The 23199-nt window shown below is 40.2% G+C and overlaps 1 protein-coding gene across 1 annotated transcript in view; it reads left to right on the top strand.

Annotated features, from left to right (window-relative positions):
• USP28 (ubiquitin specific peptidase 28) overlaps positions 1-23199 on the top strand; it is a 78537-nt gene that overhangs the window by 27891 nt on the left and 27447 nt on the right. Inside the window, exons 4-11 of the mRNA XM_037736778.1 lie at positions 8164-8269; positions 9170-9329; positions 15663-15749; positions 16440-16577; positions 17969-18042; positions 19048-19127; positions 20645-20793; positions 22623-22752. Coding sequence (XP_037592706.1) covers positions 8164-8269; positions 9170-9329; positions 15663-15749; positions 16440-16577; positions 17969-18042; positions 19048-19127; positions 20645-20793; positions 22623-22752 — 924 coding nt within the window. The remainder of the gene's footprint in view (positions 1-8163; positions 8270-9169; positions 9330-15662; positions 15750-16439; positions 16578-17968; positions 18043-19047; positions 19128-20644; positions 20794-22622; positions 22753-23199) is intronic.

The raw sequence follows: 23199 nt of genomic DNA, 5'->3' as shown, positions 1-23199 counted from the left end.
GAGGTTGCGGTGAGCCGAGATCGCGCCATTGCACTCCAGCCTGGGCAACAAGAGCGAAACTCCGACTCAAAAAAAAAGAAAAAAAAAAAAAAGAACGCCCAGGGGAGGTGAGGGAGTAAGTCATTTCAGGACCTGAGATAGGAGTGCACCTTAGCTTGCTCAGGGAACTGCAAGGAGGCCAGTGCTAAGGCTCAGTGAGTGAGAGGGCCGAAAGGGATGGTGCGTGGAAATAGAAGGAGGTGGATCATTCAGAACCTTCCTAAGTCCTGGCTTTTGCTGTGAGTTAGGTGGGTAGCCTTTGAAGAGTTGGAGCAAAGGAATAATATAAACCAATTTTCATTTATCATCATTCTGACAGTGGTGTTGAGAACAGAATGTTAGGGACGGGGTAGTGATGAGTATGGGTCAGATCAGGGAACCCAGGCCAGGCTGCTGTGGTGGAGAGTAAGCAGTGCTGCATTCTGGCACATAGTTTGTTTTTGTTTTTGAGTCGGAGTCTTGCTCTGTCGCCAAGGCTGGAGTGCAGTGGCACAATCTCAGCTCACTGCAACCTCCGCCTCCTGGGTTCAAGCGATTCTCCTGCCTCAGCCTCTAAAATAGCTGGGATTACAGGCGCACACCACCACGCCTGGCTAATTTTTTGTATTTTTAGTAGAGACGGGGTTTCACTGTAGTAGCCAGGATAGTCTCGATCTCCTGATTCTCGTGATCTGCCTTCTTTGGCCTCCCAAAATGCTGGAATTACAGGCATGAGCCACTGCACCCAGCCTGGCATATAGTATTTTTAAGGTTAAAGACAGTAGGATTTACTTACTGAGGAGAGAGAGGAGTTAAAGGTGACTCAAAATTTTTTTTCGTAAGCTGCTGAAAGGATAGAGTTGGACTTAACCAAGACGGGAATCACTGTAGGTGGAACAGATTTGGGCCAACAGATGAAGAGATCAGTTTTGGGGATAATAAGTTTGAAATGCCTGTTAGACATTCACGGCAAAGGTGTCAGAAAGACAGTGGTGACCCAGGTGCACAGTTCAGAGGAGTCCAGGCTGGAGGTAGGTGGACTTAGAATCATAACCTATAAATGCTCTGTAAAGCTGTGAGACTGAGGAGCTCTCAAAGGGAGTTGGTATAGGAGAAAGAAAAGGTTCCGCAGCTTAAACACTGGTTGCTCAGTGTTCAGAAGTCTCAGGAGGTGAAGAGTGTCTGGGGAAAGCCAGGAGAATGGGACTCTGGAAGCCAAGGAGGCTTCTGGGAGGAGAGACCGAGGAGAACCTTCTGGAGTCTTGTGAGAGGAAGGTGAGGTGGTGTTAATGGACATTTGAGCTGTTAGTTTTGAGCTATTCTGAATGATGCTGCTGTGTGTATTCTCATGTTTCTCTTGGTACATACTGCAACATTTTTTGGCAACATTGTTCTTTTTGAAACTCATCCATGTTGAGGGTTATAACTGTAATTCATTCATTTTCACTGGTGTGTAATATTCCATGGTCTGAATATACCACATTGTGTGTATTTGTCTGTAGTAAATAAGAATAAATGAAAGGTTCCTTTTCAAAGCTTTCGTCTCTTAGTTCATTACTAATGAATAATAGTTTCTTCAAAGGTTAATTTGCTTTAAAGCTTTTGCTAATAATCTTAAAGTAGCTGTTAGTCATAATAAATAAGTGCATCCCGTGTTCTTTGGTCTTACACTTTATTTATTTACACCCCCCCCACCCTCCATACCCCACCCCTCACCCCCAACCAGCTAGCTCTTACATTTTAACCTAGATATTTGCCATGATATACCTGGACAAGCCCAGTCAAGTCTTACGTCATAGCTTATTCCCCTTCCTTATTTGGAAATGTTATCGCTTCTCTAAGCATTCCTCAAATTACTTCCTCTTTTGCTTTGTTCTCCTCTGTCTTTACTTCTTTAGAAAACTTCCAAGTTTTTAGCCAACTGGGTCAGACAAAGAATGTGAGGTCTTGTTCCAGCCAATGGAAACTGGACACAGCAGTAGGACGATTGTGTCAGGTTATGAAAGTTTTAAATGTCCCTGTCTCCTTGTTCAGGGGTGCTCCTGTGGCAAGACAGCCAGCGAGTTGCACCCTTCCTGCAGGAAGTAAAACTAGCCTTGCTCAGTAATCCATTGTCTCTGTGTGGATTTTTCCCGATGTTATAAACCCGTTTCCAACATGTCTGTTGACTTTGGGGTTGTTTTCAAGCTTTTGCTATTATAAACAAGCCTGCTGTGAGCTGTTGGGATTCATGCTTCTTGTCCTTATATGCAAGAGTTTCTTTAGTGTATATACCCAGTGATGTAGTTGGTAGGTATTAAGACATGCTTATCTTCAAAGGTAATGACAGTCTTTTACAAAATAAGTTTTTACCTATTTATACTGTTTTTTTTTTTTGACAGCGTCTTACTGTGTTGCCCAGAGTTACTGGGTTGCTCTGGCATGATTCAGCTCACTATAACCTACCCCTTCCAGATTAAAGTGATTCTCATGCCTCAGTGTCACTAGTAGCTGGGATTGCAGGTGCCCACCATCACACCCAGCTAATTTTTGTATTTTTAGTAGTGACAGGGTTTCACCACATTGGCCACTCTGGTCTCAAACTCCTAACTTCTAACTCCTCTGCCTCCCAAAGTTCTGGGATTACAAGCCTGAGCCACCATACCTGGCCTATATTCTGTTTAACAGGGCTTGAGAGTGACCATTGCTTTAAAATTTATCTTACATTGGGAAATTGTTGTTCTTCCTTTTGAATTGAAATACTATCTCAGCTTCCTCTCTTGGGTCTTACAGATGCTAATAAAAACGTTAGGTTAATTAACAAAAGAATGGTGAAAGGCAGAGGGGAGAGTCAAAGGGCTCATCTTAGGAAGGTGGAAATTTTTAAAGAGCTCTGTTATAATTTTTCTTTAGCACCGAAAGTATTTTGCATGATCTGTTGGGTTAGTAAAGCTCAGTTCAGAGTCAGTGTCTGTACCTGTCAGGACCCATTTGTAGCCCCCTAGGGCTACCAGCATCAGTCTCACTGGCCAGCTATGTTCTGGGCCTTGCCACCGGGGAATCTCCCCATAGCCTGAGGCAGTATCTTTCTCTTGCAGATGGAACAGTTCTTATTGGCGTTTTGTTCTTGAGAGGGTGGAAAGGGAACATGTCTAGACTCAGCCCATCTCTGCACTGCTGCAGTACCCCCATATTAACTTATCTAAGGGATTTCTTCTGATTGGCATTGACATGCCCTATTTTAATGTGCCCTTCAAATTTCCATAGTGTCATGCCCGATACGGGCATCCCTTTAATAGGCCAGGTTTCCATTGCTCTCCGGCCTGATCATGTAGAAACTGAGTCACTGCCCACTGCCCATAACTGAGTAAAAACCCTAACACAGGGGCTTTTACCACTGTTCACTTCTTCCATCACTGCGAGAAAAACAACGTGCAGTCAACACACCCAGTGGACTTGTTTTTACCCGCTTTGATCCCAGTGGCATGCTTCCTTCCAAATAGGTTGTTGTCCATTCACCTTGGAACTGCCATCTGTAAACAAAGCAGCTCTTTGTTGGTCTGTTGGGAGCTGTTTATTGGGAAACTGTCCAAGTGTGGATATCATCCAGCAGCTCCTCACGCAGTTCCAGAGTCAGTCCTAGGGGAAAAGAAGCTCTCTGCTACCTGGGGAATGCAAAGACCTCCTTGAATTTTCCAGGTAGCAAGATCCTGTATAAACTATTTCCATTTTATTATGGAACTCTCTTGGGCACTGCCATCCTCATTGAAGTGTTTCTCTGACAGCCCACAAAAAGACAGCATGAGTATTTCAGGTTTCAAGATGATTTTATGTCCTCAATTATAGGGGTAGCTTCAATTAATGTCTCATGGCAAGGTAATATATGCCCCTCAAGTGGTAATTCTCTAGCCCAAAGTCTCAGTAGTTGTCGCTGGGAGGCATTTATAGGCTTTTGCCATGAGCTCTGGTAAATGCTCCGCAATCAGTTTGTCCCTGCCAGCGTGTCAACTTCTATGTTGTGTAGGCTCGGGGAATCTTTCTGGTTCCCATTTAGCACATCTAATTATTATTGCTTGAAGAGCAAGTTTACGTGCCTTCTGTTTCACAGGAGTAGGCAGAGGGAATGTTCTCCAGGCAGACACAATATCGATTTCCATAATACAACAAAGTAGAAGTGATGGAACTACTTCACATGAAGCAGGTTCAGACATGCCAACTCTCCTATAAAATTTTATCCTAATTCCATCAACCCTTAACATTCCTAAGTATAGCCTCCATTAGGACCTTATTAGCAGGTTTTGGAATCACAGTGCATTGGGCTTATGTGTCACAGAGCCCCAGAAAGGTTTCTACTCCATGCCCTGACCCTTTTACCACTGGTGTACATAAGGCTTTGGGTCCTCAGCAAGGGATTGAACCAAGGAACTCTTGGCTGTTTGTCAGTCTTTATCTTGATTAACCTGCCTCAACATTGACCCACACAATTGTTGGTCATCTTTCTCTTTGGAGTCTCTGCCTTTCAGCTTTTAAAGTTTCTCCAAACTGGGGTAAATGCAAGAAACTTGTTTCATAGCCCTTTAATGTTGGTTAATCAGCAGAGGTTCCCTTCCGTCCATCCACCTTTGGTAGTACTATATTAAAACCTTTAATCAGTACCTTTAATTGAAAAGACTGTACTTTCCCCACTGATCTACAGTATCAATTCTACATTATCTCAAAATTTCTTTTTCTCCTTAGTTTCACCTCTTCAATGTTTTCTTTACTTACTTCCTTAATAATCCTTTAAACATTTCCACCATTGTCCCTTGACTTTTCCCATCAGCCTTTTACCATTCTCCTGTTAATGAACGTTTTGTTTTTATTCGCATCTGTAAGACCCATGAGAGGAAGATGAGATAGCAAATCTAATAAGGCTTCCAAAACTCTTTCAGTTTTGCTGCAGTCATGTTTTATGAGGGGGTCTACGCTGAAGGGGTGTCCTTAACCACAGCATGACCTAGGTAATGGCCATATTCAGTGATCGAATATCCCTGTCATGATAAAGCCAGTGTCTATTTCATTGAGTATCCATTTTCAGTTCTTTTGTGTGTATTCCTAGAAGTAGAATTGCTGGGTCATATGATAATTTTATGTTTAACTTTTTGGGTAACATTTCTAAAAAAGGACTGTTTATTTTTTTTAAACTGCAACATTATCACACTTTAATCTCTTAATCTCATCAATAATCACTTAATCTCATCAAATACCCAGTGTAGAAATTTCCCTGGTTATCCCATTAACAGTGTTGGCAGTTTTTGTAAGAACAGTGATCCAAATAAATTAGAACGTTAAGTATGTTTGAAGTATCTTTTAAGATTCTCTTTATCTATAAATTCCGCCTTTTTTTCTTGCAGTTTAATATCCAAAGAAATCAAGTCCTTTGTTATGTCAGTTTTCACACATTCTGGAGTTTGGCGATTGTATTCCTGTTTCAATGGATTTTTCTGTCTCATGTCTTTCGTATAAACATAGATGCTTATCTGGCATGACTGTGTCATAGGTAGTGTTGTGTGTATATCTTCTAATGCATTAGATTGAGAAGCATAAAATGTCTGATTGCCCTCTTTGTGTTGTTAAAATCATAATTGTATTTGAGTATTGTCAGCTTAATTCATAAAGTTTCTCACTTAGCATTTTCAGCTGTGGTTGATCATTACCTAGATTCTTTATTTTGGTAAAAGTAAAAGACAATAGAATGGTAATATTCTATCATAATTAGGATAATTGGAATAGTTCTAATGATAATTGTATTATTTACTTATTTATTTATTTTTGAGAACAATTCTCCAAGTCTTGCTCTGTCGCCCAGGCTGGAGTGCAGTGGTGCGATCTTGGCTGACTGCAGCCTCTACCTCCCGGGTATAAGCGATTCTCTCGCCTCAGCCTCCCGAGTGGCTGGGATTTACAGGCACACACCACCACACTCGACTAATTCTTTTAAATGTTTTAGAGACAAGGTTTTGCCATGTTGCCCAGTCTGTTCCTGAACTCCTTAGCTCAAGCCATCTGCCCAGCTTGACCTCCCAAAGTGCTGGGATTTCAGGCGTGAGCCGCTGTGCCTGGCCAGTTGCACCGTCTCAAAATCCCACCAACAGTGCACAAAGGTTCCCATTTCTCCACATTCTTGCCAGTCTTAATATTATTTTTTGATAGCTCTCTCCATAGGTGTGAAATACTGTGGTTTTGATTTGCATTTTTCTGATAATTAGTAGTATTGAGTATCGTGTACTTATTGGTCATTTATCTAGTATATTCTTCAGAGAAGTGATTTCAGATTTTTGCTCATTTTTGAAATCGCTGTTTGTGTGTCTCATTCAGTTTCAGGAGTTCTTTGTATGTTCTGTGTATATATCTCTTATCAGATGCATGTTTTACAACGATTTTCTCCCTTTCTGTGATGGCGTCCTTTGAAGCCCAAAGAATTTTTTAAAATCCTTCTTTTTTCTTTGGTTCCTTATGCTTTGTGTGTCATCTAAAATTCCGTTGCCTAATCTAAGGTCATGAAAATTTACACCTGTGTTGTCCTCTAAGAGTTTTATAGTTTTAGCTCTCATCATGAGGACTTAATGCATTTTGACTTAATTTTTGTGTGTGGGGCTAGGTAGGAGTTCAGCTTTATTCTTTTGCACATGGTGTCCAATTGTCACAGCACCACTGGTCGAAAAGATATTCTTTCCCCCTTGAGTTGTCTTAGTACTTAGGTTGCAAATCAATTGACCATAAATGTGAGAGTCTATTTCTGGACTATAAATTCTATTCCATTGATGTATATGTCTCCTTATGCCAGTAGCACACAGTCTTGATTACTGCAGTTTTATAATATTTGTGGGGTTTTTTTCTTTTTTTTTTTTTAACTGCTCCTGTAGAACAGGGCTACCCGATAAGCAGTATGCCCAGAGTAGCTATAGATTTATTTTGGGTTTCCCTTGTAGGTGATTATTATCTGTGAATTATGACAGCTTTGCTTCTTATTTTCTAGTCTTTATATTCTTAGAGAGAGAGTCTCACTCTGTCGCCCAGGCTGGAGTGCAGTGGCATAATCTCAGCTCACTGCAACCTTTCCCTCCTGGGGTCAAGATTCTCCTGCCTCAGTATCCCAAATAGCTGGAATTAGAGGCATGTGCAATCATACCTGGCTAATTTTTGTATTTTTAGTAGAGTCGAGGTTTCACCATGTTGGCAAGGCTGTTCTCATACTCCTGACCTCAAGTGATCCACCCGTCTTGGCCTCCCAAAGGGCTGGGATTATAGGCGGGAGCTGACAAGCCCAAAAGTTCTTACCGCCTGGCTAGAACTTTCAGAACCATGGTGAATAAAAAGCGGTGATAATAGATAGGTTTGTCTTAGTCTTGATTTTAAAGCAAATGTATTTAACATTTCTCCATTAAATACAAAAGTTTGCTATGGACTTCTCATGGATACTTTTTCTCAGCCCAAGTTTATTTTTTTCTCTTCCTATTTTTATCCTGAAAGAAAGTTGAATATTATCAAATACATTTTCTGTATCTATTAAGATGATTATTTTTTTCTTCTAACTGTTACGATAGTGAATTTTACTGATCCATCTAGTATTAACTCAATTTTTTTTTCCTGTAGTAAACTCAACTTGGTCTTAATATGTAATTTTTTTCCCTATATTAATTGGGTTCTATTTGCTAATATTTTGTTTAGGTATTTTGCATCTGTGATTATGTGTGAGTTTCACTTTTCCTTTCCCTTACTGTTCTTAACTGGTTGAGGAGTGTGTCCCTATTCTTTGAAATATTTTGTATGAGATTGGAAATATCTGTTCCCTGAATGTTTGATATTTGGCTGACATTTGTGATAATAGAGACTATTTAACCCATATGTGTGGGATCTACATTTGACTTTGTGGAATGAGAATACAGAAGAGGGTATTTGATTCATTTGGTTTTTGCAGCTTGTTATTTCTGTACTGTGGGCTAGTCTAAGGTTCCAGTGTAGCTGAAGTTACTCATTTGACTCTGTTATACAGTAATAAAATTGTTACACAGATGAGCCATTATTGTAGTGAAAACTAGGGAGTATGTCTTTAACTTTTACTTATATGACACAAGGGCAGTGTTTCCTATATGTAGACTAACTAAATTTCTGTTTATCTTACAGAAGTGATAGACCTTACTCATGATAACAAAGATGATCTTCAGGCTGCCATTGCTTTGAGTCTGCTGGAGTCTCCCAAAATTCAAGCTGATGGAAGAGATCTGAACAGGTTACTGATTTAACTTATAATCCTTACCCCCACATTTGTGTGCATGTCAAAGGCAATAGCTCTGTGAATGCCACTCAGAAATAATTCTGCCAAGCACTTGAATGAAATTTCTTTTAGGATAAATTCTGAATTCGCATTAGCTTACTCTTTGGTTCACTTTTGGAAAAGCCATACTGAAAGGGGTCTTATTGCAACCTGTGTCTTTGAGTAGAAGTGTGCCAGGTGTTTTAGTTCACAGTTACTAGGGTAAATTAAAAACAACCTAGTCCAGGTATCTGATAAATGTATATTCTCTTTTATAAACTTTGAGGGTTATGCTGTTGCATATTTTTTAATGAAAGTTATTCAACTACCCTGCCTTATAAGTGATCAAGGAATCTATTTTTTTAAACTGGTACTAATTTGGTGATTGTTTGGTACTGTTCACCAATGTCCAGTTCCAGTGGTCGCCTATCAGTTTCTGGACATGTTTATTCCCTCACACTGCTGAGTTGTTTGTTTCAGGGAACATAGGGCTATGTTTTGTGTCCTGGGCAATTTGGAGCTCTTATCTTTAGTACAGTGTCTCTCCTGCCCTTTTCAGTGGCGGGGTCTTAGATAGTATGCTGTGTTGAAATCTAAAACTTCTAATATGGTAGCCTTAAACAGTCTTGAGTTTCAACTTATTATCATTGACCTTATTAGTAATAATGTGAGTTAAGGAAGGATTAACATTTTTATGTTAAAGTCTTGCTTTTCATTTGCATTACAATTTTATAGTTACGTATATAGCTAGGGATTATCTAGTAAATACTTTTTCTGGCATTTTGAATTATCCATGAAAGGTTATAGCATCCTCCATATGCTATATTGTTCTTTAACTACTTTCTTTTTTGATGTATGGTATCTTGCACAACATAGGATGCACGAAGCAACCTCTGCAGAAACTAAGCGCTCAAAGAGAAAACGCTGTGAAGTCTGGGGAGAAAACCCCAATCCCAGTGACTGGAGGAGAGTTGATGGTTGGCCAGTGGGGCTGAAAAATGTTGGCAATACATGTTGGTTTAGTGCTGTTATTCAGGTATGATATTTTTAAGAGTTAACTGTATCTTTTGGAAGTAACTTTGTAATTTATTAAAGTGAAATGTAGAAACATAGCTTTCAAAAAGTTAAAACAGATCTATAAAACTGGGGAGTTTTTCCTGTGGCATTATTGTGTTTTGGATTTAGATGCTCTGATGTCTAAGTTGGGCAGTACTAAAAAAAAAATCTTATGTGGTTGTAATATATTGAATAGGTGTTTTGGATAAGCGTTTAGTGAACACTATATTATAGCAATGAGAGTGAATAAGGAGAAATCAGTTGTTGAAGGCTATCCAGGTAGGTGACAGTGGTGGTCTGGAGTAGAGAAGTGTCAAAAGTCATGGAAGGAGAGAAGTGAATGCATTCTTGAGGCGCTGAGGAAATCAAATCTATGAGATTGGCGGGCAGTTGGATACAGGATACACCTGCAGCCGTTGAGTAAGACTCTGAGGTTTCTAGTTCGAGTAACCAGGTGGATTATAGTGCCATTTGACACTGGAAGAGAAGTAATTTGGGTGTGTGTTAAGAATGGATTTTAGTTCAGTTTTTTTTTTTGTTGTTGTTTGTTCGTTTGTTTTTTTCTTGAGATGGAGTCTTGCTCTGTCGCCCAGGCTAGAGCACAGTGGTGCAATCTCAGCTCACTGCAACCTCCGCCTCCCAGGTTCAAGCAATTTTCCTGCCTCAGCCTTCTGAGTAGCTGGGACTACAGGCAAGCGCCACCACAATTAGCTAAATTTTGTATTTTTAGTGGAGACAGTTTTACCATGTTGGCCAGGCTGGTCTCCAACTCCAGACCTCCATTTGCATTACAATCTTACAGTTGCTTACATAGCTAGGGATTATCCAGTGAATACTTTTCCTGGGATTTTGAATTATCCATGAAAGTTTATAGCATCCTCCATAGTGCTGGTCTCCCAAAGTGCTGGGATTACAGGCGTGAGCCACTGCGCCTGGCTCCCTTACTAATTTTTTAGTAGAGATGGGGTTTCACCATGTTGGCCAGGTTGGTCTCAAACTCCTGACCTCAGGTGATCTGCCTGCCTCAGCCTTCCAAAGTGCTGGGATTTCAGATGTGAGCCACCGCAGCCGGCCCAGCGTCTTTATTTTTTAAATGTATTATTTATTTAGTTATTCATTTGAGACAAGATGGTACAATCTTGGCTCACTGTAACCTCTGCCTCCTGGATTCCGGGAATCCTCTTCCCTCAGCCCTCCAAGTAGCTTACAGGCATGTGCCACCACGCCTGGTCAGTTTTTGTATTTTTAGTAGAGATGGGATTTTACCATGTTGGCCAGGCTGGTCTTGAACTCCTGACCTCAAATGATCCACCTGCGTTGGCCTCCCAAAGGGCTGGGATTACAGGCATGAGCGACTGCACCTGCTGATCAGCTCAGTTTTAGGTATGCCGAGTTTGAGGTGCCAGCGTCTGTGTATGCTGTGGTCTTAACTACCCTTCATTAAATTCAGAGTACCCTTTTGTCCTTTCATCGCATACCTAGCAAATCCTCCAACTTAAATGAGTTGAGTTTAAGGAGATACCATGTAGGCAGATAATTATATGAATTTGTACTTGAGAAAAAAGTGCTGGGCTGCGGCTACAATTTTGGAAATCAATGCCATGTAGTTGGTAATAAAACTGAGGGAGTGAATGAATTCACTAGAGGATAGTGGCTTTCTAGACGTGTCAGTCAGGCATCTTAAACTTACATTGCTCCAATGCAGCCCTTGATGCTCACCCCAGCAGTCTTCTCCATCATGGTACATGGCACCTACCCAGCTGCTCAAGCTGAAAAATGGAATTCTCCCTTTCTACATCCAGCTTCTATGTGCCTGGTACTGTCTTAGGCTCTGGTGAAACAGCAGTGACTAAAACAAAACAAAGACCCTACTCTCATGGTTTACTTGGGAAAGAGTGGCACAGACAGCAAATGAAACATCAGGTGGTAAAAAGTGTAAAGATGAATGAATGAGGCTGTGGGACTGGACAGGGTTCAGCTGGAGAGGGCAGAGGGTCAGGGATGGCCTTTCTGATGAGGTGGGCATTTGAGCAGAGGCCTGAAGGTGGCCAGGGAATTAGCTATATAATTGCATAGGGAACATTTCAGACAAGGAACAGCAAATAAGCGGACTGAGGTTTAGGAGCTTGCTTAATGTATCTGAGAAAGAGCTAAGACAGTGATCCAGAACTGATAGCAGTGGGATAGGAAAGGTGATGGAGGTGGAATGGGAGAGCTTGGGGTCATGATGAGGATTTGGGAGAATTCTGGAAATAGGAATGCATTGGAAGATTTGGAGCAGAGAAGTGATCCGATCATACTTCCAGTTTAAAAGATCACTGGCATCTGTGTTAAGAATAGAGTGTAGGAAGATAATGTGGAACATGTCAGTTCTTTCCTATCTGAAAGGAGAGAGACAGAGAAAGAGAACACTCCCTGCATTCACATCCCCCTCAGCCCTAACTCCTGTGGAGGGTGGACAAGAACCAGCAGATGCAGAGGATAGGTGAGTAAGGCTTCTGGGACAGCATGAGCAGACAGCATAGAAAGTATATCGGAGGAGCTGGCCATAACAAGGAAAAGGGCAAAGGAGTAATAGGCAGGGAGGAGGAAGAAATGATAACTGCGTATTAGAGTTGAAGTGGTGTCTTTCTTTTTCCCCGTCTGTGAAATAAGCAGCCATTTTTTGAGACAGTGGAGAAGCAACAGAGTCAGATTTTAAAGGGAGTGAAAGTTTGAAATAGTTGTTGGAGATGGTGGGAAAACCAGTTGGCACCAGAGCACAGTAGTAGGATTTCCAAAAATTTGAAGGTCTTCTTAAAATTGTTGACTTTAAATGAATAGTGATACAAAAATGTTCAGTTTCTATCAGTACTTTCTCTTGACAGCATTCTGAACCTCTTACATGGAAAACTCAACCCATTTAAGTTGGAGCATTTGCTGGGTATGTGATCAAAGGACAAAAGCGTTCTCTGAATTTAATGAAGGGTAATTAAGACCATAATATCAAAGCTAGATGGAGAAAGAAATGAAGATAGGAAGGAGAACTGATGGTTAAGGGGCCAGGAAAGAGATCAATTTGCTTGGGCCCCTGCTGAAGTCAAAGAACAGGTATCCTGTGGGTAATTGGACAGATAACACAAAAGACACGTAATGGTCCCAGAGTGAGATTTTTCTGAATATGTGATCTGCGAACTGATACATTTTAGGTGTTGGCTTCTTTTGGGTGCAGCCTGGGATATGAGTGTAGATAGAGATGGAGTGGAAGAATGTGTCACTAGACATGGGACACCCAAGAAGCAGAGAGATCTCCGGACTGGAAGGATGCAAGGGCTCTCAGCAAACAGTTGAACACCGGCTCTATGTCTAGCAGTGTTCTAGGCCCTTGATGTAGGAGTGAACAAAACAAAGACAGCTGTGCCCTCATGGAATGTAAATTCTCGTGAGGTGAGAGAGAAATGAACAGTAAACTAAAAACTAACAGAATGATGAACTAGCTAAATAAATTGTATGATACATTAGACTGTGATTGATCCAGTAGAAAAAAGAGCAAAGTTAGGGAGATTAGAACTGCAGGAGGGTGGTAACAGGTTGCAGTCTTAACTGTGTTGTTCAGTGAGCCTCACTGAGGTGGGGAGGGGGGGTGAGACTGGCAAGGGAGTGAACCAGGCAGCTACTGGGACAAAAGCATTCCAGGTAGAGGAATGCATAGAGCAACAGCTTCATGGTGGGAATGGGTTTGGTGTATTCAGGGAACATGCTGGAGTCCCATTGGCTGGATGCTAAGAGCAAAGGGAAGGTCACTGGAGATGAGGGTCTGAGTGGACAGGGAGTCTGTGAAGGTCCCCAGTGGCAGACTGATGAACTCTGGCTCAAGTATTAAAAGGCTCACTCTGGCTTCTGTGAGGAGATCAGGATGGAGGGGCAAGAATGCACAGAGAGAGACCCATGGCTGTCATCCATGCAGAGTGATGGTGACTTGGACTGGACTGGTAGCCCTGGAAATAGAAAAGAGTTGGGGTTCTTAGTATATTCTCAAGACAACACTGACAGGATGTCCTCAGGGCTTGGATGTTGACCAAAGTCACCTAGGAGGATATCAGGACTTGGGAGAGTGAGGAAAGCTATTACCAGATGACAGTCTTCAGTGAATTGGGAGCTTTATTTTGGTCATATTAGGGAGGTAGTTACAAGGAGCTGCATGGCAAGTGTGAGTTGGTGGAGGGAAGCTCTGGAAGCAGAGAGACCATATACAGTTACGCAAGTGAGTAGCAGTGGGAGTTGTAGTAGAGCAGCTGATGGGGCGCTGGTAGGGAAAAAGCAGTTAGGTTATAAAGAGCACCCAGAAACAGAGGCCAAGGGACCTGTTAGTCATTGGATGTGAATGATTAGGAGAAAGATTCAAGGATTTTTCTGCACTTCTAAACTTTGGTGACTGGAGGAGGATATAATGAAGTGATGCAGAGAACACAGAAGCAGCACCTGTTAGATAGATAATAAGTTGGGAGATGTGAGTAGTATTAGCTCACATTTACTGTGGTTTTTAAGAACAATGGCATCTTTGGGGATGGTCCGATTTTCATGATGACAAAGAGGTGGAGTTAAGTGGCCAAGCACGTAAAGCCATTTTTCTCACAGTGGAACAGAAACTTGAGAATGTCACAGGGTAGCCAGCAGGGTAGGAATGCAGGTGTCAGGTAGACAGGTGAGGTGGAAGAGAAGAGAGTGGCTCAGGATAGAGCTCACCAGCCAAGTCCTGGCTCCTGAGAGAACTTTGGTGCAGCAGCATGACCTGGTTTTACACTCCAGTCCAGGTGAACACTCACCCTGTTGGCTGAATCCCACCATGGCTTATGCTAGAGTGAAGGAAGCCAGAGAGGTGCACATGGGCTCTAGTCAGATACTGATACTTTGATTCTTTGATTGACATTAATAAATATACCTGAGGCTTTTAGAATACCAAGAATGTGTTTTATTTAGTTCTAATTGCAAAGTTTTGCCTTTTATCTACCTAGGATGCTGCTTCAGGATTTCCACCATGCAGGCCTGAGACAGTTTTCATTTGAGGAGCATGTTAGGATGAGGAATTATATATTCATACAAGAGTTTTTTAAAAATTAACTTATGAAAGATATTCATAATAGAAAAATGTGATTTGCAAATAATAAAAAGAATCCCTCTCTTCAATTCTACTAGCCAGAGATATCTGCTGTTAAACTTTTAAAAAATACATTATTATGACAAAGAGTGGAGAATAGTCAACACTGCTGTACTCACCACCTGGCTTAAAAAATTAACATTCAAATTTCTGTTCTGTTGAGTCCCTGTTGTGACATCATCCCTTTCCCACAGACGTAACCACACATGTATGTATCCCCAAACAATATGTAGTATTGTTTTACATGTTACTAATCTTAATATAAGCAGTATAATACTTTTTTTTTTGAGACCGAGTCTCACTCTGTTGCCCAGGCTTCAGTGCAGTGGTGCAGTCTCGGCTCACTGCAACCTCCGCCTCCTGGGTTCAAGCAATCTTCCTGCCTCAGTCTCCTGAGTAGCTGGAAACAGGTACCCTCCACCATGCCCAGCTAACTTTTTTTGTATTTTTAGTAGAGATGGGGTTTCACCATATTGGCCAGGCTGGTCTCGAACTCCTGACCTTGTGATTCTCATGCCTCAGCCTCCCAAAGTGCCAGGATTATAGGCGTGAGCCACTGCACCTGGCCAGTATAATACTTTTTTCTGTAACTTTTTTCACTCAAAATATATTTTTGAGGTTTATCCATGTTGATACAATTAGCTCTTGTTGTTTTTTTTTTTGTTTTTTTTTTTTTTCATTTTCCCTGCTATATAGTAAGTCATTTTATAAATACGTTTTACAGTATTATCTCAATGACTACTTAATAGTCTATTGTATAAATGTGGTACAGTTTATTTAAACTACGGCCAAGCATGGTGGCTCATGTCTATAATCTCAGCACTTTGGGAGGCCAAAGCAGGCAGATCATTTGAGCTCAGAAATTTGAAACCAGCCTGGGCAACATAGAAGTCCCTGTCTCTACAAAAGCAAAAGCAAAACAAAACAAAACAAAAAAACTACTCCTTTTGCTAGACATTAGGTTGTTTCTATTTTTTACCTAAAAGTATTAATATTATTTTAGCTAATTTTTTTGTGCACAACCATTATTTCCTTAGAAATAATATAAGTTGAATTGCTAGATTGATAGTTTTGCTTACTTTTAAATATGAAATAAAATATTTAAAGTGAAAAATATATACATTGCTGCAGTTACTTTGAGGAAAGGCTATGAATCCCTTTCTTTCTTTATTTCAGTCTCTCTTTCAATTGTCTGAATTTCGAAGACTTGTTCTCAGCTATAGTCTGCCACAAAATGTACTTGAAAATTGTCGAAGTCACACAGTAAGTTGGTATCGAGGAATTTCTTCACTGTTGTTTAGTCACTTTTACCCCCAGGGCTTCTAGATTTTTGCCTAAAGCTGATATCCATGATACTCTTTGGCTTGTGCTAATACTTTCTACATGCCTTTTCTTTTTCTACATGCCTTTTCTTTTTTTGGGGTAACATATAAGGGCATGCAAAATGTAAAATCAAGTAGGAATAAAATGAGAAAACTGGCTCCAAGAATATGTGGGTGGGAGATCCCGAATACCTGTGTTTGTTGTATCCTTTCTCTTCCTGAGCTGCTTAGGCCATGTGATGATGGAGAGGTACCTTGATGCCAGAGACCTGAACCTTCTTAGTCTGTTTTATTCTGTTTTTGCCAAAGGTCGATCCTCCTCCCAGCAATTTAACCCTTCCCAGGATTTCACCTTGGTGCAATGCCTTTTCCTCTTTAGAGGGAGGGCAGCAGCTTCAGAAAGTGGGCATTTCTGTTTTCTAATAGTGCTGTCTCTGGTTTCTACATAGTTATTCTTCAGTTTAGAGTACAGTCCTTACTAGAGTCACTGTAACATATGTAGCCCTGTAACTTTTACTTAGATCTAGATAAATATAAATGGGGGCATGATTATTGACAACTTTTTTTCCTTTATATGTTCTAATTTTCTAAATGAGCTGTTCTAAGAGTACATGTGCTGTGTTTTCTACAGGAAAAGAGAAATATCATGTTTATGCAAGAGCTTCAGTATTTGTTTGCTTTAATGATGGGATCAAATAGAAAATTTGTAGACCCGTCTGCAGCCCTGGATCTATTAAAGGGAGCATTCCGATCATCTGAGGAACAGCAGGTACCAAAGAAGCCTTGCTCTTGAGTTCGAAGTCATGCCTTGTCAATATTAATGTGGTACTGCTTTATTTCAACTGCATAACAAGCTGTGAACATGACTAAGCAGGACTAGGAGCACCTGTTTCTGACTTTTATTTTGCCTACAGAACAGGTGTTGAGAGGGAAAGCAGATGTGCGTGTGTTGCACGGGGTCTGGCAGTTGTAAAGAGAAGAAATAGTAGTAGAAAGAATATAGAATTATACGGGGGTTATTGATGTAGAAAAGGAGGAGTTTGGAAAATACCTCAATGAGCTATAACAAAAGGGATACCAAGCAAAGTAGTCCTTTGTCTGCACCTTTGTCTTGGAATGGTCCAGATGGAAATCCTAGTTTTAAAACTAAATCTGAGCTCAGGAGCTTTTCTCAGCAACTTCTCTCTTTTAGACTTTTCTTTCTCCACCTGCTGTTAAAAAATAGCTGGGCATGGTGGTACATGCCTGTGGTCCCAGCTACTTGGGAGGCGGAGGTGGGAGGATCCCTGGAGCCCAGGACTTTGAGGCTGCAATAAATTGTGATTGCGCTACTGTACTGCAGCCTGGGTGACAGAGTGAGACCCCATCTCTGAAAAAATAATTTAAAAACAAAAACAAAGCTGTCACTGATTAGATCAGCTTCTTGCTCATATAATTTTTTTCTTTCTCTGTTTGAAAGTCCTACAGTTCTATAAAATTCTCAAAACATTTCTTTCTTTATACAGATCTCTATATTGTTCTAGAGAACTATAGTCTATTCCTTGGGCCTTTTTCTTAAAAAGGCCTACTTGGGAGATTTTGTTTCTTTTTCTTTCTTTGTCATAAATAGATGTGGCTGGAAGTAGTAGAGTTCCAACCTCCTTCTAGCTACAACTTAGAGATTGCTTAATGTACCTTTTTAAAATCTGGGTTTCAGTGTTCGTATATCTTCATGATATTCAGCCTCCAAAAATGCTTTTAGGCTGGGCACAGTAGCTGATGCCTGTAAACCCAGCACTTTGGGAGGACAAGGTGGGTGGATCATTTGAGGTCAGGAGTTGAAGACCAGCTTGGCCAGCATGGTGAAACCCCATTTGTACTAAAAATACAAAAATCAGCTGGGCATGGTGGCATGTGCCTGTAATCCCAGCTACTTGGGAGGCTGAGGCAGGAGAATCATTTGAGCCTGGGAGGCGGAGGTTGCCGTGAGCTGAGATCACGCCACTGCACTCCAATCTGAGCAACAGAGTAAGACCCTGTCTCAGAAAAAGAAAAAAAAAAAAAAAAAAAAAAAGAAATGCTTTTATAGTAGTAGAATCTTAATTCATTGGTGGGATAAGGATAAATTTTCATTTCTTAGTATTGCGTCTAACTTTTATGCAATTTGTGCCTCTCTTATAGCAAGATGTGAGTGAATTCACACACAAGCTCCTGGATTGGCTAGAGGACGCATTCCAGCTAGCTGTTAATGTTAAGTGAGTGTTGAGGGTTTGTTTGTACATCCTTCCGACTCACAGTGGGCCAGTGCGAATTATACGCTGGAAATTTACTCTCCTTAAGTAGAAATTGCTGGTTTTGAACCATATCTCCTGGGATAGCCACTGAGGTAGTACACTCATGGTATATCCCTGCCGCCTTCAGCTTTCCCCTCTAAGGATATAGGGATATAGCAATCATCTTACCCTGCAGCTTTTTTTTTTTTTTTTAACTAAAGAACCATAATTGTTAACTTTGTTAAACTCAGCATGTGCTGTAAAAATGTGTTTGTAAAAAGGTCAAATCAATCTCTGTTGTGAACATGGTGGTATAATATGAATACTTAAATTTAATCTAAGATCCTTTTTGAGATCTACTTAGAATGTGTAGGGGAAAGGTTATGGTCGTTTCAGTCACTGAGAGAAGTGAAATTCAGGGCACAGAATGTGGATATCCCTCTGAGAAATCTGTGTTTTAAATCGTTTCAATTCTAGGTAGAAGACTTATAACTATGAAATGGTTTTGCAAACAGCAACTTAACATAGTTAACAATTTAAGATGGACTTGTAAGAAGAAACTTTTTATTCCTATTATACTAGGGAGAAAAGTTTTTGTATTTATTTGTAAAACTACACAAGAGAGTTCATTCTTACCTTTATACTACTTCTATACCTTGTGTACATCTATCATTGGATATAGATGTATATAGTGAAAGCATACAAATACCTGTATTTGTCTGCAAGTATGACTCTGCTATTAGGCTTTAATTTCCTTAAGTCCAGGGATTGTGCCTTCTTGTCTTTGAGTCTTCAGAGTTTAGCACAATGCTAGGAAGAAAGTGTTCAATAAATATTTGAACTGAACTAATGGTTACTTATTTAGATCATACCTGGCTCTTTGGGGTTTGATGAAAATGCACTATTTTTGTTTTTGAATGATGCTTGGATTTTATGTAGCGCATATCTTAATCCAAACAATCCAGAATTGTCTCCTTTTCCTAAAAGCAGCAGTCCCAGGAACAAATCTGAAAATCCAATGGTGCAGCTCTTCTATGGTACTTTCCTGACTGAAGGGGTTCGTGAAGGTAAATTCTCTGCTCTGAATTTTAATTCTAGACCTGTGATCATATCTTTATTACTGTGTCCCTTTGAGGAGACAGTATAATGAATAGTCTTGAGAGTCAGTGATACCCAGGTCTGAATATTGGTTCTGCCTCTTGGTATCTGTTAACTTTGGACAAACTATGTGAGCTTCTGGATCCTCAGTCTCTTCATCTGTTAAATGTGCCCGATCTTTATCTCAGATTTGTCACGTTAATATTTGCACAGCCCAAATCTGACATTAATGTCGGATAGTGATTTTACTCAGTTTTCTCTGTGTTGCTTATTCTGATATAATACCTAATCTCAAAAGCTTTTATTGGGTGAGACTGCCAAAAATGTTTTTCTAGAATAGAGACTTTTCACTCTGGAGGCTTATCTAACTAAGCTGCATGCTAGACACATAATTTATTTTTAATTATGGAGAATTTAGAATACATTCAAATCGAGCCATTTTAAAACCTCCATGAACCCAGCCTTAGCTCACAGCCAGCCATTCCCCTTCTCACCCTGTCACTCTTACCAATCTGATATTCTTTTTAAAACATAATCCAGTACCAGTATGACTCTGAAAAATGGCATTTTAAACTATCAACTATCTAGTCAGTGTTCAAATTACTAATTTGTTTTCATAATTTAAAAAACAGAAAATTTATTTTCAGAGTTGTTTTATTGAGGACCCCAGTGTGATTTATGATTGAATATTTGTAAGCTACCTCTCCATCCTTTTTTCCTTGAAATGCTGAATTTTTGGAGAATCTGGGTTGGTTGTTCTGTAGCATTTCCCATGGTCAGAAATTTTGCTGTTTGCATGTCCCCTGATACATTTTTAACATATTCCCATGTTCTTCTCTACTCATCTCTTATAAATTAATTGGTAGTTAGTTGTGTCTAGAGATTTGACTAGACTTACGTAAGGCTTTTTTTGGCAAGACTAATTGACAGGTGGTGAGAAAACCCTTGATCAAGAAGCACATACTATCTGGTTGTCTTTCTTTTTGCAGGTTTTTTTGTTTGTTTTTTGAGACAGGTTGTTGCTCTCTTGCCCAGGTTGTAGCGCAGTGGCATCATCATAGCTCACTGTAACCTTGGATTCCTGGGCTCAAGAAATCCTCCCACCTTATTCTCCTGAGTAGCCGGGACTTAAGGTGTGCACCGCTGCACCCTGCTAATTTTTATTTTTTGTAGAGACAGGGGTGTCACTATGTTTTCCAGGCTGGTCTTAAACTCCTGGCCTCAAGTGATCCTCCCACCTTGGCTTCCCAAAGTGGTGGGATTACAGGTATAAGCTACCACACCCCTGGCCTTTTTTCAGTGTTAGTGGTTGTCAGTGTTCCGTGTCTAGATCAACTGGCTCATTAGAGGTTGCTATAAAGGCTTAAGTGCATTTCTAACCAGCTGTCAAGAAGTTGCTGAATTGAAAATGTCTCTGTGGAGCCAGAAGATAGGCTTTAGATAGTCATAGTGATGTCTTTTGTAAAAAGTCTCTCTCTTTACCTAGGAAAACCCTTTTGTAACAATGAGACCTTCGGCCAGTATCCTCTTCAGGTAAACGGTTATCGCAACTTAGACGAGTGTTTGGAAGGGGCCATGGTGGAGGGTGATGTTGAGCTTCTTCCCTCTGATCACTTGGTGAAGTATGGACAAGAGGTACGTTGGAGATCTTTATTTGCTCTGCCAGTGACAAAGCCAGTTAAGTAGGAGTGAGCTTTTGGGCAGACTAGTTTCCCATCACATATTAAGTAACTTGACACTTACAGCTTGAATTTGTCTTAAGTCTCTCGTCAGTTGATGTGAGTCAGTGAGTATTAGTATTTTGATAAATAAAATTTTTACTAAAACTATGAATTTGAGTTACTCGTGTAAAGGTTGTATGCTGCTTCTGATGTTTTAAGTATGATCAAGTTTCTCTCTTTCTGTTGAAGCCTACCTGTACCTGAGTAGGGAGAACCCACTGCCTCCATATTTTCGGAGGGTAAAAGTACAGTGATTAACTCCTATGGTATGCCATTTAGAATATTTTCCCTATTATAGTGTTTACTGTTCTCAATTGTAAATTCTGCCTTTGCTTTTAACATTTTTAAAATTTAATTTTCATTTGTTTATTTATCTATTTTTATGGGTTGGAAAGAAAGGGGGGAAGTTATAGGGAGAGTATGAGTAGTTAACATCTCAATATTCATTCCAGTTGGGTTAAGAATTAGTGAATTGCATTTGTAACATAATTCTTAACACTACACAGTTGGGATTATTCTCCACTGATCGTATGTTTTGAGACAAAACTGTGGCTTATATATGAGCCCAACTCATTAATTACTTTAGGAGACAGTGGAGCTTTCCTGAACTGAAACAGGTAGCCTAACATGAGCCCTATGAAAATACATTCACTGTAGAGCAGTGTTGGAACTCAGAGAGAGCTACTGCCTCCCTGGCTGTTCAAGGACGTAAGTGATTCCTAATGGAGGAATTATGTTATCTGTACCATCTGTGCAGAAGACCTGGTGCATCCTCTTAGAAAAGAGGGAATGTTCACCAGCTATACTTAGACCTGTGGACACTTGTATTCTAGGATGGAAACTCTATAAAAATTAAACAGAAACAAACAAAATCATCATGCTCACTTAGATTTCACCTTGAGGTGGTCTCACAGGCTATCTGAATTCACCTCATTATGCTAACAGGGTATCTGAAGGGAATGCTGCTTGCACGTTTGGTAAAGGGAACATTTTAAAGCTGTTCACAGGAACTTCAGACATATGAGTGAATTGAATAGAAAAGCCAGTTCCGATTTAGCTTTTCCTCACCTGTGATCCTTGACTGTTGAGTCTTTTTTGTCAGTACCTTCCTTTCTTGAAACTCAGTTAACATTGTAGGTTGGTTTAACTGGCTTCTTTATGAGACCTCTGTGAATTTTTGGAATTCAGAAATTTTTCTGAGAAATTGAGAAATTATAAAACCATGAGGCTATTTCAACTTTCCTTTGTATACATAAAGGAGATTCAAATTATGGTTAATAGACTAAACAAACAGCATGTAATGTATGTACTCGTATTAGTCTTTTTAGCTAACCCATGGAGTTAGTTTTCACTTTAGCTACATGCTGCTTAGATCAAAATTTCATATTCTGCAATTAGGCTTGCTGTTTTCTTAAGTTTTTAAACCTCTTTTGAATACTGATGATGTAATGAATGAGTTGTGTAGAGGCTTAGTGCACTTCACATATTCAAGGGTGGTTTATTCTGAGGATGATGATTGACTGGCTAGTAAATTTGGAGTCTTGAGGAATGTTGAACCATATTCTCTAAGAGTGTGAGTCTAAGTATTCATTTCCTTTAGTGTTAAAGTTCTAGCCTGAGCTTGACTTGAGTATAAGTTCTATACCAAAGGAAGAAAGTCTGATGAGGGATATTTTAAATCTGGCTATTGTTATTTCCTAAAATTAATTTTTCTTTCTCTCACATTTCTACTCTTGACACTAGCGTTGGTTTACAAAGCTACCTCCAGTGTTGACCTTTGAACTGTCAAGATTTGAGTTTAATCAGTCCCTTGGTCAGCCAGAGAAAATTCACAATAAGCTGGAATTTCCTCAGATTATTTATATGGACAGGTGAGTTCTTGGCTGATTTTTTTTTTTTTTCCTGATGTATTGCAGCAGTAGAGATAGATGAGCATATACTAAGTATTTTGTGCATAGGAATCACCTGGAAGTCATGATAATATGCAACTGTGGATTCTGTAAGTCTAGGTTGAGGGTCTTTGCCTTTTTCTAAGACCTCCCGGGGTTGTGCTCATGTTACTTCTTAACTCTGGACCATGATTAGGGTAGCTAGAGTTTAGGTGAAAGTCCTGATCATTTTGGGGTAGGAGCTACCTTTATTCTGGGGGTAGGGAGGTTCCCTAGCAGACTTGCATTATAGAATTTTAATTTTATAAAAGTCTGGTTGATGCTAGGCGTGGTGGCTTACATCTATAATCCTAGCACTTTGGGAGGCTGAGGTGGGCAATAGCTTGAGCTCAGGAGTTCAAGACTAGCCTGGGCAACATGGCAAAATCCTG

Source organism: Cebus imitator, unplaced genomic scaffold (genome assembly GCF_001604975.1).
Source record: "Cebus imitator isolate Cc_AM_T3 unplaced genomic scaffold, Cebus_imitator-1.0 Scaffold28, whole genome shotgun sequence".
Taxonomy (NCBI): Eukaryota; Metazoa; Chordata; class Mammalia; order Primates; family Cebidae; genus Cebus; species Cebus imitator.
The sequence above is the reverse complement of the archived record's forward strand: the minus strand, read 5'-3'. Positions and strand labels throughout refer to the sequence as shown.